Source organism: Lepidochelys olivacea (assembly GCF_965140295.1).
Source record: "Lepidochelys olivacea isolate rLepOli2 genome assembly, chromosome: 6".
Lineage (NCBI taxonomy): Eukaryota > Metazoa > Chordata > Testudines > Cheloniidae > Lepidochelys > Lepidochelys olivacea.
Window position 1 is genome coordinate 41561225 of NC_140416.1, and position 18030 is coordinate 41579254.

At 38.7% G+C, this 18030-nt stretch overlaps 1 protein-coding gene across 4 annotated transcripts in view; it reads right to left on the bottom strand.

The window, feature by feature from the left end:
• LUZP2 (leucine zipper protein 2) overlaps positions 1-18030 on the bottom strand; it is a 324235-nt gene that overhangs the window by 15323 nt on the left and 290882 nt on the right. For all 4 annotated transcript variants that reach the window (XM_084632578.1, XM_084632579.1, XM_084632577.1 and 1 more), the window contains one exon: positions 6864-6950. In XM_084632578.1, coding sequence (XP_084488704.1) covers positions 6864-6950 — 87 coding nt within the window. The remainder of the gene's footprint in view (positions 1-6863; positions 6951-18030) is intronic.

Consider the following 18030-nt stretch of genomic DNA (forward strand, 5'->3'; position numbering starts at 1 on the left):
TGAGGCCACAGTTTTGAGCCCCCCACTACAGAAAGGATGTGGACAAAGTAGAGAGAGTCCAGCGGAGGGCAATAACAATTATTAGGGGGATGGCGCACATGACTTACGAGAAGAGGCTGGGGTTATTTAGTCCGCAGAAGAGAAGAGTGAGGGGGGATTTGATAGCAGCCTTCAACTACCTCAAGGGGGGTTCCAAAGAGGATGGATCTAGACTGTTCTTAGAGGTAGCAGATGATAGAACAAGAAACAATAGTCTCAAGTTGCAGTGGGGGAGTTCTAAGTTGGATATTAGGAAACACTATTTCACTAGGAGGGTGGTGAAGCACTGGAATGGGTTACCTAGGGAGGCTGTGGAATCTCCAACCTTAGAGGTTTTTAAGGCCCGGCTTGACAAAGTCCTGGCTGGGATGATTTAGTTGGTGTTGGCCCTGCTTTGAGCAGGGGATTGGACTAGATGACCTCCTGAGGTCTCTTCTAAACCCTAATATTCTATGATTCTGTGGTGAGAGGGAAGAAGATAACTAACACTTCAGGTTGTTTTTCAAAGGATGGTGTAAGTACAAGAATGCTCAGTTCATCCTGTATTATCTCTACCGGTCTTGCTGGGTTGGAGTGTTTGTGAAGTTGCTAACTGTATTAATAAAACTATTATAAATTTAGAGTGATTTCCTAAGTTTGAATGTTGCAACCATGCCCAGCAGGGCTCCCAACTGAGCAGTAATTCTGATACTACTGGGCCTGATCTTGGGAAAAGAGCCTACCAAATTTATGAATGCTAATTGGTGAATCTATATCAGTAATCAGGTTTCAGAGTAACAGCCGTGTTAGTCTGTATTCGCAAAAAGAAAAGGAGTACTTGTGGCACCTTAGAGACTAACCAATTTATTTGAGCATAAGCTTTCGTGAGCTACAGCTCACTTCATCGGATGCATACTGTGGAAAATACAGAAGATGTTTTTATACACATAGACCATGAAAAAATGGGTGTTTATCACTACAAAAGGTTTTCTCTCCCCCCACCCCACTCTCCTGCTGGTAAAACCTGGATTTGTGCTGGAAATGGCCCACCTTGATTATCAGACACATTGTAAGGAGAGTGATCACTTTACATAAGCTATTACCAGCAGGAGAGTGGGGTGGGGGGAGAGAAAACCTTTTGTAGTGATAAACACCCATTTTTTCATGGTTTGTGTATATAAAAACATCTTCTGTATTTTCCACAGTATGCATCCGATGAAGTGAGCTGTAGCTCACGAAAGCTTATGCTCAAATAAATTGGTTAGTCTCTAAGGTGCCACAAGTACTCCTTTTCTTATATCAGTAATATGATCAATATATAATCAATAGATCAGGCAACAATAGGATCATGAAATAAAGTCTTTACGCCTACCTGCATCATAATTATCAGTACATGCATTCAGTTCCATCCCACTTTTTATCATTTTTGTAATGTATTCTTTATAACATCAATTCTGTACATTTATTTTCTTTTTTTTTTATTACTGATAACCTCCAAACTTGTTGATTTGATTGACTTGACTGATGGATCCATCACATCTTACCCTTATTTTTTTGTTTGTTATCCGGGGATATACTGGTTCTCATAGAGCCAGATTGTGGCTTGTCCTGTGTGCACATGCAGTGGGTTTACTCCCTGGCACGGGCTGCACATAATAGGGGCAGGGCCGGATTAACTCTCCTGTGGGCCCGGGGCTATTAGATTTTGTGGGGCCCCTGTATACAAGTCTTTTTCCTAATTTAAAACAAAATTATCACAATTATGGCTATTAATGCTATAATAAACTTGCCTTTTAGGTAACATAAATCCATTCTGTGGTTACATTTCAGTCTTAAAACATGTAGAATATAGTAAAGCTAATTCAAAATAGCTTACTTCTTACCTTAGAACAGCAATTAGTTTGGGTGCAGGAGAGGGATCCTGGCTGGGGCAGAGTGTTGGGGTTCAGGAGAGGGTGAGGGCTCAGGAAGGGAGTTTGGTGCAGGGGTTTGGAGTGAGGAGGGGGTGAGGAGTCTACATGGGAGTTTGGGTGCAGGATGGGATTCTGACCTGGGGCAGGGGGTTGGGGTGTAGGAGGGGGTGTGAGGTGCAGGCTCTGGCTGGGAGGCACTTATCACTGGCAGCTCCCAGTGCAGCAGGGCTCAGACAGGCTGCCTGCCTGCATGCCATGGCCCCACGCTGCTCCCGGAAGTGGCTGGCTGCTGGCATGTCTCTGCGTGCCTCTGTGGGGAGAGGAACAGCATGTCTCCATGTGCTGCCCATACCCACAAGTGCTGGCCCCGCAGCTCCCATTGGCCGGTTCAATGGAGCTGCAGGGACGGTGCTGGGGATGGGGGCAGAGCATGGAGCTGCCTCCTCACCCACTCCCGCCACGGGCCTCAGATACATGCCAGCAGCTGGCTGCTTCCTGGAGTGGCGTGGGACCACGACATGCAGGCAGCCTGCCTGAGTCCTGCTGCACCATGCCCCCCTTAGCCTGGGCCCTAGACTCCAGCCCCTAAAGCCCCTGCATTAATCCAGCCCTGATTAGGGGGTAGCAGCACAGAAAGGAGATTGTTGCAGTTGAATATAGCTCCCTGCTTTGTTAGACCAGCTGACTCTTGGGTTAAAGGGCAGTTCAAATTCATGCCTATATGCCTCCAAAAATTTCTATTTTTGAAAGTAAAATAATAATTGTATATTTATTTGTATTAGGACTGTAGATTCTACACAGCGACATACTTAGAAAATACCATTTAATATTCAAAGACAAAATACTTTTCTTTCTTAGCTCATTCTGCTTTTGGAGTCTGTGGTCATTCATAGTAGAATAAACTGGAAACAATTTTTCCACAATTAGTTAATGCCATGCTTTCCAACTTGTTCAAATCTAAAATTAAATTATCTAGATTGATTTTTAAAATCATCTACAACTTTTTTTGTGGGGCGGGGAGGAGGGAGCAGATAATGAAGTCCTTGTATCATGACACAGCTACCACTGATTTCAGTAAGAATTTGGCCTAATTAAGAACTGCATAGAGGTCAATAGAGCTGTTCAGAAAATTGTTTCTCTCACCAAAAATTTCTGTTAACACTGAGAAAAATAAAACCTTTCAGCTGAAAACTAAAATCCAATTTGGAAATGCCTTGCAGTGTCAAATGGGAATTGTAGTTAAAATGCCTAATGCCCCTCTTCTCCAATGTGGGCCAGGATAACTGGCCAGACTGTATCTCCCATAAGAATGGCCATACTGGGTTAGACCAGTGGTTCATCTAGCCCAGTATCCTGTCTTCCGACAGTGGCCAGTGCCAGGCACTTTGGAGGGAATGAACAGAACAAACAACCATTGAATTATCCATCCCTTGTTGCCCACTCCCATCTACTGGCAGTCAGAGGCTAGGGATATCTAAATCATAGGGTTGCATCCCTGACCATCTTGGCTAATAGCCATTGATGGACCTATCCTCCACGTATGTATCTAATTGTTTTTGAACCTTGTTTTGGCCTTCACAACATGCCCGGGCAATGAGTTCCAAAGGTTGACTGTGCGTTGTGCAAAGAAGTACTTCCTTTTGTTTTAAACCTGCCTATTAATTTCTTTGGGTGACCTCTGGATCTTGTGTTTTGAAAAGGGGTAAATGACACTTCCTTATTCACTTTCTCCACACCATTCATGATTTTACTGATCTCTACCATATGCCCCCTTAGGCTCTTTTCCAAGTTGAACAGTCCCAGTCTTTTTAATCACTCCTCATACGGAAGCTTTTCCATACCCCTAATCATTTTTATTGCCCTTCCCTATGCCTTTACCAATTCTAATATATCTTTTTTGAGACGGGGCCACCAGAACTGCATGCAGTGTTCCAGGTGTAGGCATACCATGAATTTATATAATAGCATTATGATATTTTCAATCTTTTTATCTATCCCTTTCCTAATGGTTCCTAACATTCTATAAACTTCTTTGACTGCAACTGCACACTGAGTAGATCTTTTCAGAGAACTATCCACAGTGACTCCATGATCTCTTTCTTGAGTGGCAACAGCTAATTTAGATCTCATTTTACATGTATAATTGGTATTATGTTTTCCAGTGTGCATTACTTTGCATTTATCAACACTGCATTTCATCTACCATTTTGTTGCCTGGTCACCCAGTTTTGTGACTCTCTGCAGTCTGCTTTGGACTTGACTATTGAGAGTAATTTTGTATCATCTCCAAATTTTGCCACCTCATTGTTTACCCCCTGTACGAAGGGGAGGTTTGTGTGTGTGGTTTTTTTTTTTTGTTTGTTAATACAAGGCCCTCAGTGGCTGCTGAGTATTTGCAGAAAGGTTTTGCAGGAAATGGTCATCCTGGGGGAGGGAGATCCCATGATACTTTCACTAATTATCTCTCTTTCTGAGGATGAGATCCTTGTGTAATGAGATATTTGTCCTGGAAGGGTTTGGTAAATGTTCCTTTTGCAGACATGGCCAAGAAACAGCTCTGAGGCATCCTTTATAAAAGCCATGTTGACTCTTTCGCACCATATTGTGTTCATCTATGTGCTTGATAATTCTGTTCTTTACTATAGTTTCAACCAATTTGCCCGGTACTGAAGTTAGGCTTACTGGCCTGTAATTGCCAGGGTCACCACTGAGCCTTTTTTTAAAAAAAAAATGGTGTCACATTAGCTATCCTCCAATTATCTGCTACAGAAGATGAATTATATGATTACTTACTACAGTTAGTATTTGTGCAATTTCATATTTGAATTCTTTCAGAACTCTTGGGTGAATACCATCTGGTCCTGGTGACTTATTACTGTTTAATTTATTAATTTATTCCAAAGCTCCTCACTGACACTTCAAATTGGGATAATTCCTCAGATTTGTTACCTAAAAAGAATGGCTCAGATGTAGAAACCTCCGTCACATCCTCTAGAGTGAATACTGATGGAAAGTATTCACTGAGCTTCTCCAAACTAGCCTTATCTTCCTTGAGTGCTCTGTTAGCACCTCGATTTTCCAGTGACCCCACTCTTTGTTTGGCAGGCTGCCTGCTTCTGATGTACTTTTAGAAAGCTGCTGTTAGTTTTTGAGTCTTTGGCTAGTTGCTCTTCCAGTTCTTTTTTGGCTTGCCTAATTATACTTTAATAATGTACATGGTGCCTCATGGTCTCCCATTTTGTTGAGCCAACGTGGGGCATCATGGGAGATATAGTGCAGCTACGGAAAGCAGTCCCTGGAGAAGAGTTGAGGCATGTGGCACCAAAACTATAGCTCCCATAAGGCACCATGGCAGCATGTCTGAATCACACCTTTTCAGCTTTTTGGCTGAAAACCAAAAGTGTTTTTGTTGTTGGGTTTTTTTTCTTTTGTGAAAAGTCAAAATTTTCTGCAGAAAACAGACACTTTTGTGAAAAAAATTATTTAGTCAAAAACCCTATTTTCTGTTGACAAAATTTTAACAATTTTTTTTAAAAAGTATGGCCACTACGCATTAATTGCTTTTGTTCTGCCTCAGTAATCCCCTCGTGTAATGTTTTAACTATAGCTGCTGAAATAATGAATTATTTGTTGTTCACTATTCACACAACATTATTCTCTTGCTTTAAAAGATTCTGTGCTGCAATCAGTGAGCAAAACATACCATGTGACATAGGTATATATGACACTGATTGATGAGGACCATATTTGCAAATGACCCACAATCTGAAAATAAGTTGTCCAAACTATCCAGCAAGTTCTCAGGAAAAAACAAAAACATTCACCAAAAATAGGGCTATATTCATGAACAATTTGCTAAACAACAACCAGTAAGTGGTATCAGGAAGGAGCTTGGTACAGAGTTGAAGGCAACAGGCTCAACTCTCTCTACTTTGCAGTGTTAATTGAATCAATTCCTTCCTTAAAATGTTGTGTAACATGTTCCTGTTGTGTACTGTGTTCCTTTGTGCTGTTAAATGGCTCTTGTGTTTCATCCAAAATATGGCTGCACTTCTGAGTGTGTAAAGCAATCCCTGCGTAACAGTAAGTGTGTGGATGAAAGGTGTGTAAACTGTTATTATTGTTACCAGCAAGCTTTCCAGTTACCTGCAGATATAGTGGTTGTTATATTTAAGGGACACTAGTGTGTTTAGTATTTCACTCCAGGCTCATTTGTCTCTTATCTTCTCTTATTATTTTTCATGTCTCATCAGGACATTTGCTAAGACCATATTAGTGTGATATCCTTTGCAATATCCAGGGAAACATTCAAACCAGCAATACTCTACTCTTTTTTGTTTGTACTGTAACATGGGCCATAATAAATTGGTTTGAGATTTATGTTAACATGCTACATCAGTGTTTTAACTGAGTAAGGGCTGCAGGTTTCAGCCTACTGTCTCTGATGCATCACAGATTTGAGCTTTCAGCTTGTTCCCTACTCTCAGTGGACAAGATTGCAGACTTTTACCGTTACATTGTCACTGTTACTTCTCAAGTTAAACATCTGCCTTAGGACCTGAAGCATTTGTGACATCGATGCTTGTTTATTAATATGAATGTTATATAACAGCATTCTGTACCCCACTGTGTTCCAACTCTCAAAGGGATAAGTAGATTGCTGAACTAGTTAATCATTAAATCACATCTCTTCTACTGGTTTACTTTCACAAAAGCTTTACAAACCCTGTTAACCAATCCCTAAAGAAAACCTAGGGAGTACAATGCATCCTTGTACACTAAACCACATTTGCTTCACAGCATCTGAACATGAAATTGCCTTTAAAATATATGTACTGGCTTGATTATTAAAAAACAGATAGTATTAAAAATTGTCTCTAAGGCTTTCATATTTGCTTTCAGTCTATATTAAGTACTGACTCCCAATCTTACATCTTGTGATTCGCACTCCTGGACACTTTGATTTGCTTCCTTTGTTGAGGCAACATGAAGGGTCTCCTTATCTGCTGAGGCATTTTGCTGAAGGTAGGAAAGAAAAGAAGAAGAAGAAGAAAAAAAGTAAATACAGAGGCAAACTATAGACAGAATTCACATGAAAATCAGGACAGCAAACAGAATGCAATAAGTTTATTGTAAATTACCAATTACTCTTATCAATTACTCTCTATTTTGTATTTTCAGGACATTTGCTTCTTGCAAAGCATTTTGATACATCTGATAACTTATGTATAAATCAATAATAATCAAGATTTTTCTCTCAGAAGACTGAAACATGAAGATTATTTTATTTAATGATAAGCTCTGCCTTAGATAGCACTTTCTTTATATTACTGTGTAATGAAGCACAAATTTGCCTAGATTCTTCTCTGCACCCAGATACAGTCAACGCACAAGGCAGTGAAGGGAAAGGAAAGGGAATATCAGTAATCTATGCCTATCTTAATCTTTTAGTACTTTTGAGCCAGGCTATCTTATTAGCATATGTTGGAACACTTTAAGAACTGCCTTATCTTATTCCAACTGGCTATGATCTATGGGACCTTACACAGGTTGTGAATTGAGGCGGTGAAAACATGCTCTTCTCTATATCCACACAATATGTCCCTCACACCCTTAAGACAGGTGTTTGTGTGTTGAGAGCAGTTGGTGTAAACTGTAAACCAGCTGAGAGATATCTAACACTGGGAACATTCTCAATTGTCCCTTTTCAGCCATATTCCAACACTTTTTGCCATTACAAACAAGAGAAATTAATCAGGATGTTATTTTGATACAGAATCTATACCACAGTTACATTATATAGATACACATCAGCATCATACTTTTGTTGTTTACATGTAATAATGTTGATAGTTCCAGGTTCCCTCAGCCCTAACAAGAAGTACAGTACAGAGTGACATGGCTGGATAAGCATACAGGATATTGCACCATTAAATTAGATTTCATCTTCAGATCAGTTGTACATACTGTTTGTTAATAAAGTAGAAATAAAACACACTATGCTGAAAAATAAAATGTAACATAAAATTGCCATTGTGGTACAGTATGCAACATAATTTAATGATGAATTTCAGTGGATCATTATCACAGCCTGGTCATTTTCAGTTATAAGGACTATGTGTTCTGAAAGCACTAAACCCATGATCATCGTGAAAATTTCTACCATATTTTTATTGTTCTTCTTTTTCTATCAGAAAGTCTTTACGGTCTGATCCAAAGCCCACTGAAGTTAATAGGAAGACTTCAACTGACATCAGTGGAATTTGAATCAGGCCCTAGGTGCCTCAAAAATGTGATATCCTTGAACCACTGGAAAGAGAGAACTGATTACTTCAGTCATTATGGCCTATCAATAAGGCTCAAACATTGATTTTGGAATTTATTGTAAAATTTATTCTCTGAGAATATATTCAAATATGTTCTCAGAGAATAAATCCTACAATAAATTTCAAAATCAATGTTTATGATCCTTATTGATTTTGATAAAAGTTTCAAGTCATTAAAAGTTTAGCATCTGTATCCGGGTTAATACTTTCAGATGAAGTTGGGCTGCTCTATAGTTCTGGATGAGATCTTGAAACAAGTAAATCTTGCATTTTACCCAAAATTTCACAACAATTTAGCTGGGAACAGGCAACCAAATCACCAATGTTGGTGATCTTCAATGACCAGTTTTGAAAGGCTGTTCCATCTTTAGAGCCCTGCAAATCTGCAGATATCTGCAGACCATGTTTGCGGATCACTGGCCGGATGTGGATACAAACTTTCTATCTGCTCAGGGCTCTACCCATCTTTCTTGTGTCAGTTACCTCCATCTAAAACCAGTGTTTTAGAAATGTCCAGATTTGATACAGTGCTGAAGAGAAGAAATGGGTAGATTATAGCCTACAAAATAGTATTTTTCTTTAATAATAGGAGGAGCTCTTCAGTGAGAAGGCTTTAGTTTCATGGAGGCTGATAAATGACAGACAAGCTATAGTCATGAAATGAGCTGGTGATATGGTCTGCCTAGTTTTGGCAAGACTATTAGTCTTACTGGGATGTGACACCAAAGCAATCCCCACTCCTCTGGTATTTCTATCAATGTGGGGACTATTTTCCACCTTGGCCCAGACTATGACATGCACATTACAAACTTCTGAACAAGAGAAAGGTAAGTATTTATTTGAAAACAGACAAAAAATTGCTAGTTATGTGATCTGGTGAATCAGTTTGGTGAGATAATGAATTTTCTTTCATAACAATGGACTTATTTGATTAAGTAATCTACCTATCTGAACAATGAGGGGTAATAGTAGAGTTGTGTAAACTTGAAATTCCAATTGTCCTATAGGAGTCTTCTTGCTTCACACAGTAAATACCATTGCATAACACTGAGTTCTTGAATGATAAGACCTCCCTCTTCCTGGAAGACAACTGACATATCAAGGTTCATCACTTCAAATTCTTCAATACAGATACTATGTCACTTGATGTTTTTTTTTCTTTCTCTCTTCCCAGAGCATCATGGACAAATATACACAGCCTAAATGCTCTTAAGGAGGTGCTGGTGCCAAACAAGCCCCTTCCCAGTCCCTCTTTTCCTCTCTCCCCATACACACCGGAATCTCTATATCCTTTTCAATTCCTATTGCATTTCTCTTCCTTTTCTCAATCAAATGAGCCTTCTCCCATTCCCCTAGAAGTCCCTACCTAGTGGATGCTCCTCAACCCTACCCTTAAGAATGGTTCATGCTTCTTACCCACATCTCCTGTGCAACCATCATCTCCAGTTCTTTTTCATGCTGTGGCTCCATGCCAATTCTTCCTTGTTCATGCCCTCAGTCCCTGATTAAATTTCCCCTTCTCATCTCCTGCCTGTTGTTTCCTGACCTAAAGGAGGGTTCAGGAAACAGCAGGATGGGATGCAGCAGAGCATGGTGATGGTGCAGGCCAGAAAAAAAGAGGGGTTCCTGTCAGCCTGTTCCTGGTTCCTCCCAAGAGTTCTAACCTGTTTCACCGCCTAATGGCCAGAAACCCTTTCATATTCCATCTGGCCACTTCAAAACCTTGGAAACTGGCTGGAATCTAAGTTGTTCAACACTTAGGTCCACATTCTGAAGTCCATAATCAGTCCCTACTCAGGGAAACTTCCCATTCTATTCAATGGTAATTTCACCCGAATATGGGTTTCAGCATTTGACCACTGGGATTAGCCAGTTTCCTAAAGACTACAGCCTCTGTATGGATTTTTATGGGGTTCTAGGAATAGTTAGAACTAATTTCTTATATGAAATATGATGACAAATTATATTTCTTAAACATCATTAAGGTTTTGTTTAGTGTTTACAGATTCATACATTCCAAGGTCAGAAAGGACCATTGTGATGATCTAGTCTGGCCTCCTGTCTAACACAGCATAGAACTCCCCCCCCCCCCCAAATCACTCCTATAGCATATCTTTTAGGAAAATATCCAACCCTGATTTAGAAATTTTGACTGATTCAGAATCCACCATGACCCTTGGTAAATTGTTCCAATGGTGAATTATCTTCACTGTAAAAAATTTACACCTTATTTCCAGTCTGAATTTTTCTCGCTTCAGCTTCCAGCATTTGAATCACATTATACCTTTCTCTGCTAGATTGAAGGCCCCTTTTTAAATATTTGTTCCCTGTGTAGCTACTTATAGACTTTAATCAAGTAACCCCTTAACCTTCTCTTTGTTAAGCTAAGTAGAGTCATTAAAGTATAGTGATAGACTGAAGGAGCTCATTCTCATGGCTCTTCTCTGAACCTTCTCCCCTTTTTCAACATTTTTTCTTGAATTGTTGACACCTGAACTGGACTCAGTATTCCAGCAGCAGTCACATCAGTGCCTGATACAGAGGTAAAATAACCTCTCTACTCCTACTAAGGATTCCCCTGTTTATGCCTCTGAGGATTGTATTAGGGTTGCACTGGGAGCTCATGTTAAAAGGGCTGCTGACTCGTAGATGATGTAAATGAATGCCTGGAAACAAAGCTTTACAAATTTTTTTTTTTGTTTTTGTTTTTGAAAAAAAAATTCAGCCCTAATAAAAACGGAAACACCATTTACTAGCTGATTTAAATCATTTAGCAGATTGATAAAAATGCCGCTGTGTATTTGGGAGCAACACAATTTGGAAACAGCTCCTGGACTCCTTTCTAATTTGTCTAAGCCCTTCTGAACCCTGCCCAAAGCTTTTAAATCCAGGATTTCACACGTGAAATTTTTCAGTGGATCTGCATCCACTAGAGCTGCTTTGAAAAATACAGATATTTACAGGTGAGAACTTTCAAGCTTGACCAAAAAAATCAGTTTTCAAATTCACATATTTGCATTAAGTAAAGCTGTTTACAACTCATTTAACATATATGTTTGCAGCTGAAACTAGAATCCATTTGTGTGTGCATAGCTTGCAACAAAAAATCCAGGAAATTTACAACAGAAAACCAAGCCAAACTCATCATTTCTCTGAATTTTCCTACAGACTGCACTGTAATAAAAGATAGACTCCAGTTCCAGCATGTGCTTTTTAAATGTTCTTAGCTACTATCTATACATTTTCCCCATTCAAGCTACTTACAATTTTTCTTTTCAAAAATATACGACATTATTATAATCTCTTTGGTCTCACCATTATTTCTTTACTGCCTAATACCGCTACTTTGTTATGGCAATTGAATTACTATCCTGTAATCTCTTTTGACTTTGATATGTAGTTGAACTCTTTATTCAATTATGCTATTTTTCAAGTGTTTCTTCCTTTTCTTACACGACTTCCTGGGTTTTATTGTGCAGCCATTACTTACGTCGGTAAGCACTTACATGAGAAGTCCCACCAGCACTGTTGAGACTACTTGCCAACGTGCCCACCAACATGAATAAATGTTCCAACTTCAGGACATTTATTTTCCCTTATATACAACCCACTTGCTTTCTTTTCTCTCAGTTTAAGTTTTACAGTGGCAGTGAATTAATCTGCATTCTGAGAAGCAATTTAAGTTAAAGGCCTTCATATATATTTAACAAGGGACTTCTGCTGGACTTTGATCTCAAACAAGTGTCCATCTCTTATAAATCCAAGTAGTCATATGATTTTATAAACATCAGTGGTCTCATCTGCACAGTAATGCCTGTAAAGTTCACCAAGATGTTGGACATCAAACCCATGGCTATGCCCTGAAACCTACAGACTATTTTGGTCTAAATTGTAGATGCAAATACCATTAGTGTTTGTTCAGGGATAAACTTTTACCCTTAGAAGCATCAAAGGCCAAGACTAGAAACATTTAAAAAATATTTACAGGAAGTGCTTGATACCCTGCTCTGTGGTATCCATCTGGACAGCTGAAGCCAGCCTCAAAGGCTGATGGGAGTTTTAGTCAGCTCCCTTCCAGGAAACCACAAGGACAGATGAACAGCCAGACAGATGGTGTGTAACAGGACTGCATACAAGAAAATAAATCAACTAATACTTGGTCTGGTCATAGACATTGCAGAGCTCTGTGCAAACTCAGACAAGAAATTTCCTCAGAACTACTTTCATCAATTTACTTCAAGGACTTTTTTTTTTTTTTAGTTTGATGGCAGAGAGGTGCTTGTGATATCTGGGAAGGGTTGGTAACTGGCCAGGGAGTTGTGTGTTGGTAACATTTGTTATGGCGGACGAGGACAGTTAGCTGGGAGCTGGAAAAGAGTTCTCTGTGCTTTTCTGGGCCAGCTGCATTGTGAAACATTCAGAAATCTCTCATCCCCGTAATCTGTGGCAATTGTCATATTCCCCCAAACACAAGGCTCTGACTATCTAGTTGCACACTATATATGTGCACAGGGCAAGCACTCCCCATCTGATTTTTTTAAAGGGGCCATTAGGAAAAAATGTTTGGCCTGACAGAGCCTTGCATCATTTCTGGGCAGGTTACAATTGCTATTCTTCATGACTGCTTTCTGTTTTGTGTTCTATTCTTTTCTGTCCAAAATGTGAAGTGACACAGATATTTGTTTCCACACAATTTTGGAAGTAATCAAAATTAGTTGGGGGCCTCTTAATAGCTGGAAACAAATACAAAAGACAGTCCCTTACTGAAAACCACAGAGAAGCCTGTACAACATTTTGCAAATACTGGCAGTGTGAAGCAAATCCTTGAGTCAGTTTCTTAGCAGTGTGACTATAAAAGCTTACACATAAGAAATTTAAAAATGAGAAATTATTAAATAAGAAGCACAAACATTGGTAATAATGAAACGATACAGGCTATAGTTCCCTAGGTTTGATGGTCACCATCATACATACAAGTCCAGCATAATTAGCAAGGAGCCATGTAAGCTTTTGTATACTACTACACAGACAATGTCACTCAGCAAAGACCTGGAGGTAATTGTCTCTTGTCAGTAAGAGGGAATTCAGTTTTCATCCTTATTTAAACCTTGTTCTCTCTGGCCTAATAAATTCAAGTACATGTGTATAGTGTATCATTTTTCATAGAATCTCATAGTTAATTTTATGAACTATGTACTAAATCCTTATGTATTCAGTCTTTAAGCAGGCAAAACTCCCAGTGAGAGTTTTACCTTTGTAAGGCATGAATTAAAACTAATGATGCCAGAATTTGGACTTTTGCATGTTTAGCACCACTGAAATTTAAGCATCTCTGGGATGAAAAGTGGCTGCTACTTGGTACACCTTGTGGTACAGGGACATTTTGTTCAGGGACACCAGGACAAACCCCTAATCTTATGAAAACTGCCAGATGACCTTTAACATCAATGTGGAAAAGACAACACTTCCCTTTCTTTTTCTCTATATCAGGTCTCAAGTGAACTAATGTCAGTTGTAATGGTAGTTCTGGAACGTGAACACTTTTCATCTTGGAAATGGAGAGAGACTGTCAACTTATGTCACACAAACCCCAGAATATCCATCAGATAGTAATTACTTTTGGCTTCAAACAGATGATCTGGAAGTAAAAGTCTCCATATCCAGTTATCAATCCAGAGTCATCCTTTCAGCTCTAAATTTTTATGAGGAAACTTAAAATTGTTCAATGACTGACTCACAGAGCAAGAAAATTTGAGACAATGGTACACACACACTTCTCACTTTTGAAACATTGTTGTAACATATTTGTGACTACATCATAATTGCTTCCCTGTGATATGTAATGGGCCATTAATGTTTCTATGTTTTCTTTGCTATTCTTCTGTGTTCCTTCCTCTTTTAAATCTCTACTGTAGTTCTAAGAAATAAATATAAAAGCACATTCATAAGAAGCCCTACAGGCAAAAGCTAGGAAAGAGGTCTTTCATTTCAGACATTGTTTGTAGTGTGTGTGGGTTTTTTGTGTTTTGTTTTGTTTTCTAGATTCTATAACTCTTCAGCCTAAAATCATTCTCTTTAACCAAATCAGTTGTTAACAGTCTAAAACTGGTGGGATCAATCTATTACTTGTAACAACGTTTCTAAGAGAGATCCAACAAAGCACTGTACTGCTAAGATTGCCATTTACCCATACTGTGTTTACAAAGTTACTATATTAAAGACAGTTCAATACTTTAAAAGGCACAAGAAACTGGAAATGGTAGTCATTACTCTTTTAATCTATAAACACAGGGGAAAAGACTAATCTGAGGAGACAACATTGAAGAACAACATTATTTTGCTCTTGGGAATTTACAAAATAAATGCATTTAATACTAAAGAAACAACATAGAAGATCAGGCTAAGAACACAAAAAAAGGAGAAAAAAGGCACCTGTCTCATTCTATCCCTGAATTCACCCCTTTCAGTCTTAGTACTACAGTTGATATGACCCTTCATTAGTAGCGTAATAAGAAATGATGCATATATGTTCCAATGGCTCGACACAATATTAAAGGTTGAGAGACTAATAACATTTTTCGCTTGGTTTTATATGTTAAGCAAAACTCTTTATGTGCATGTTGTCTTAATAAATATATTAACTTCACGTTACTTGTAAATCTCCAAATTCCCAAGAGCAAGCTAAAGGTAAGCTAAGGGTAATGCATACATTCTTCAGTGTAATCTCCCCCAGTCTCTTTTCTTATCTTTTTACATAAAATATTTCAAATGGCTCAGTTTTAACTTACATAAGTATATAAAAATACTAAACAATTGAACACCCCCAATTATTTAAAACTTACATTTCAGTGAAACCTACAAAGCATAGTTTAAACATCTATTTTCAGCTGTTTACGATTTATCTACATATAACTTCTCTCAGCACAACACGGGTTGTAAAACTTTTTCATAGTCAATTGAATAAACAATTATTTTTTACTCACCTTTCAGATAATGTTAGGACTTCAATTCAGCAAGGTTCTTAAGCATATGCCTATCCTGAAGAATTGTAAATAACCGCATTGACTTTAATGGGACTACTCACATACTCAAAGTATGATGATGAATCCTGGTCACGTGCCCCCTGAGACATGTTGCCCATAAGCTAAGAAGAAGTTAGGCATGTGATTTAAGTATCTTGCTGAACTGGGGCCTTAAGAACATTTCATTTCAAAAGGAATTTGTGTAATGAAATTATGAGCAACTTAAAATAGGCAGCTTAGAACAGAAGCTATAATTCACTGTTCACTATAGCATGTACTGCCTATACATTCTATTATTTTAATACTTTGAAGCTAGAGTCATGCAGTTAAATTACATCTATTTATATTATGAAGCAACTAAAATAGTAATATGCATAGAAGCAGAATTTGGCACACAGTGGAAAAACAGCAATATATTTACTTTCAGTATATACCAAATTTTCTATTTTCTATGAGATATAAACAAGATGATTTTCATGAGAGCAACCAGGAGTGTTGGGAAGGTTCTCAGATGCATAAGTAATTATGCGAAGATTTATGTTTGGACATAAAGAAATCTTCTTGTTCAAAGTGTAGACAAAGGGTGGACCACACTTCAATACATGTTGAATATCCATTGTCTAACATCACTATTATCCCAAGCTCCCATATGCTGAGAGGCCAGTTGGCAATTGGGGAAGTTTGTTTTAAATTAAACATGCATAGCTCAGAGTAGAACACTATCAGTGGAATGCATGGATGTGCAGAAAAAAGAAAAAGAAAAAGATCTTAAGACAAACTGGAAGGAAAAGCCAAATTATTTTGTTAATAATGTCCCTGATGCACCCTCACCCTATCCCCTCAGCACTATTACAGCACTTTTTGGCTTTGCCAGAAGATGTGTGCAAGTGAGCCAACTCTATTACATTACTTCCAAAACACTAATGAGATACGTGCTTCGATGGCACATGCCGCCTTCCAGGTATAAATACATCCAAGAGACAAGATTTTGTTTGTGTTTTTCTAACACAACTTTTCCTCAACAAAACTCCATTCAATTTATTAACATATGTATAGACTAGAGATGAGGACAGTCAGTGTTCAGTTCATAAACCTATTGCTCACATAATTGTCCTAGGTCTGTGGTGTCCTGGAGTTTTCATGTCAACTTAAATTATCTTATATCCTCAGTTTGAAATTAGGACTGGGAAACATACAGTACCACAGAACAGCTGATGAGTAGAGCTGGGCAAACTCTTTTGGACAAAACTTTTTTTCAGTGAAAAGCACAGACATGGGTCAACCAAAAGATTTAGTGAATTTGTGTTGAATATGAATTATTTCTAACAAAACAAGTTAAAAAAATCTGTCAAAATTAAAATGTTTTCTAAACAACTTTTTATTTCAAACTTTACTTCAATTTAATTGAAAAATTTTTTTTAAAAAGCTCAAAACCAAAACAAACAATTTAATGTTGGTTCACAGTGTTAGTTGCCAATAACTGATCTTTTGGTTTGCTGGAAGTTTAGAAACATTGAAAAAAGAATGTATTTCAGGCCAGACCAAAACATAAATAATTAAACAAACATAAAAATGATTGGCAAATTGAAAAAAATTAAGAAAAATTTCAATTCAGCTCAAATGAAACATTTCATTTGGGGCATTTAAAAAATCAAAAGAAAATGAAGGGCTAGAATCACAAAAACTGAAGTGGAGATAGTGCTCCTCTCCTCCTCCTCCCCTCCCCGCCCCAGCCACACCTTTACCCAATAGTCCAGTGGTTAGGGCACTCACCCTAGTTTAAATCCCTGCTCTAAAACAGGACCTTGAACCCAGGTCTCCCACAAGAAACCCATGAATCACCACACTTACCTTCACAGATTCAGTAATCAACCCAGACACACTAAGGAATCTGTTATCTGCAGCTAGGTGCAAAGATACCTCAGAATATGCCCAGAGGAGAAAGTCTGGGATACATACCTTAAAATCGTCTTCATCAAAAGGAGACTCCATCAGAGAAGTAGAGGACATCATGAAACAGGCCACTTTAATTCCCCAAGAGAAAATGCTTCCATACAGAAAAAAAAAACCCAAACCTCTGACCACATACCCCTAGTTGTCACCTTCCATCTCACCCTGGAACCCATATGGGGTATCAAACAATTATAGTGCATACTTGATCAGGACCACATCCTAAAAGAAATCTTTCCTGAAGCCCCTCAAACTCATCAAGATCATCATGAGAAGCAAGCAGGATACACCAACTCCAAGCAACACCAGATCAGGCTTGATCTGGTCAGGCTTGACAAAGCCCTGGCTGGGATGATTTACTCGGGGATCGGTTCTGCTTTGAGCAGGGGGTTGGACTAGATGACCTCCTGAGGTCCCTTCCAACCCTGATATTCTATGATTCTATGATCCTGTGTGATTTGGACCTTGAAGGACCGGGTTGTTAGTGGTTAAAGAACCTGACTTCCAGTCCCTTGCCACTCAATCAGAGTAGTACATAACCATTTCTGACCTAAAGCTAGGGATCTTTGGCTTTCCACCCACATCAGGGTCTAGACCCTTAATGGGGTATGGTAGGAGAACCTCGGACCTCCTTAACCACCAGGTCCCAGCCCAGGACCCCTTGGAAAGCGACACCAGCAGGGTCCTTCTTGCAGTGAGTCTAAGGCTTTTTCTACAATAGCACTTTTGTTGGTAAAACTTTGGATTGTCAGGGGTGTGAAACAAGCATAAGTTTCACCAAAAAAAGTGCCGGGTGGACAG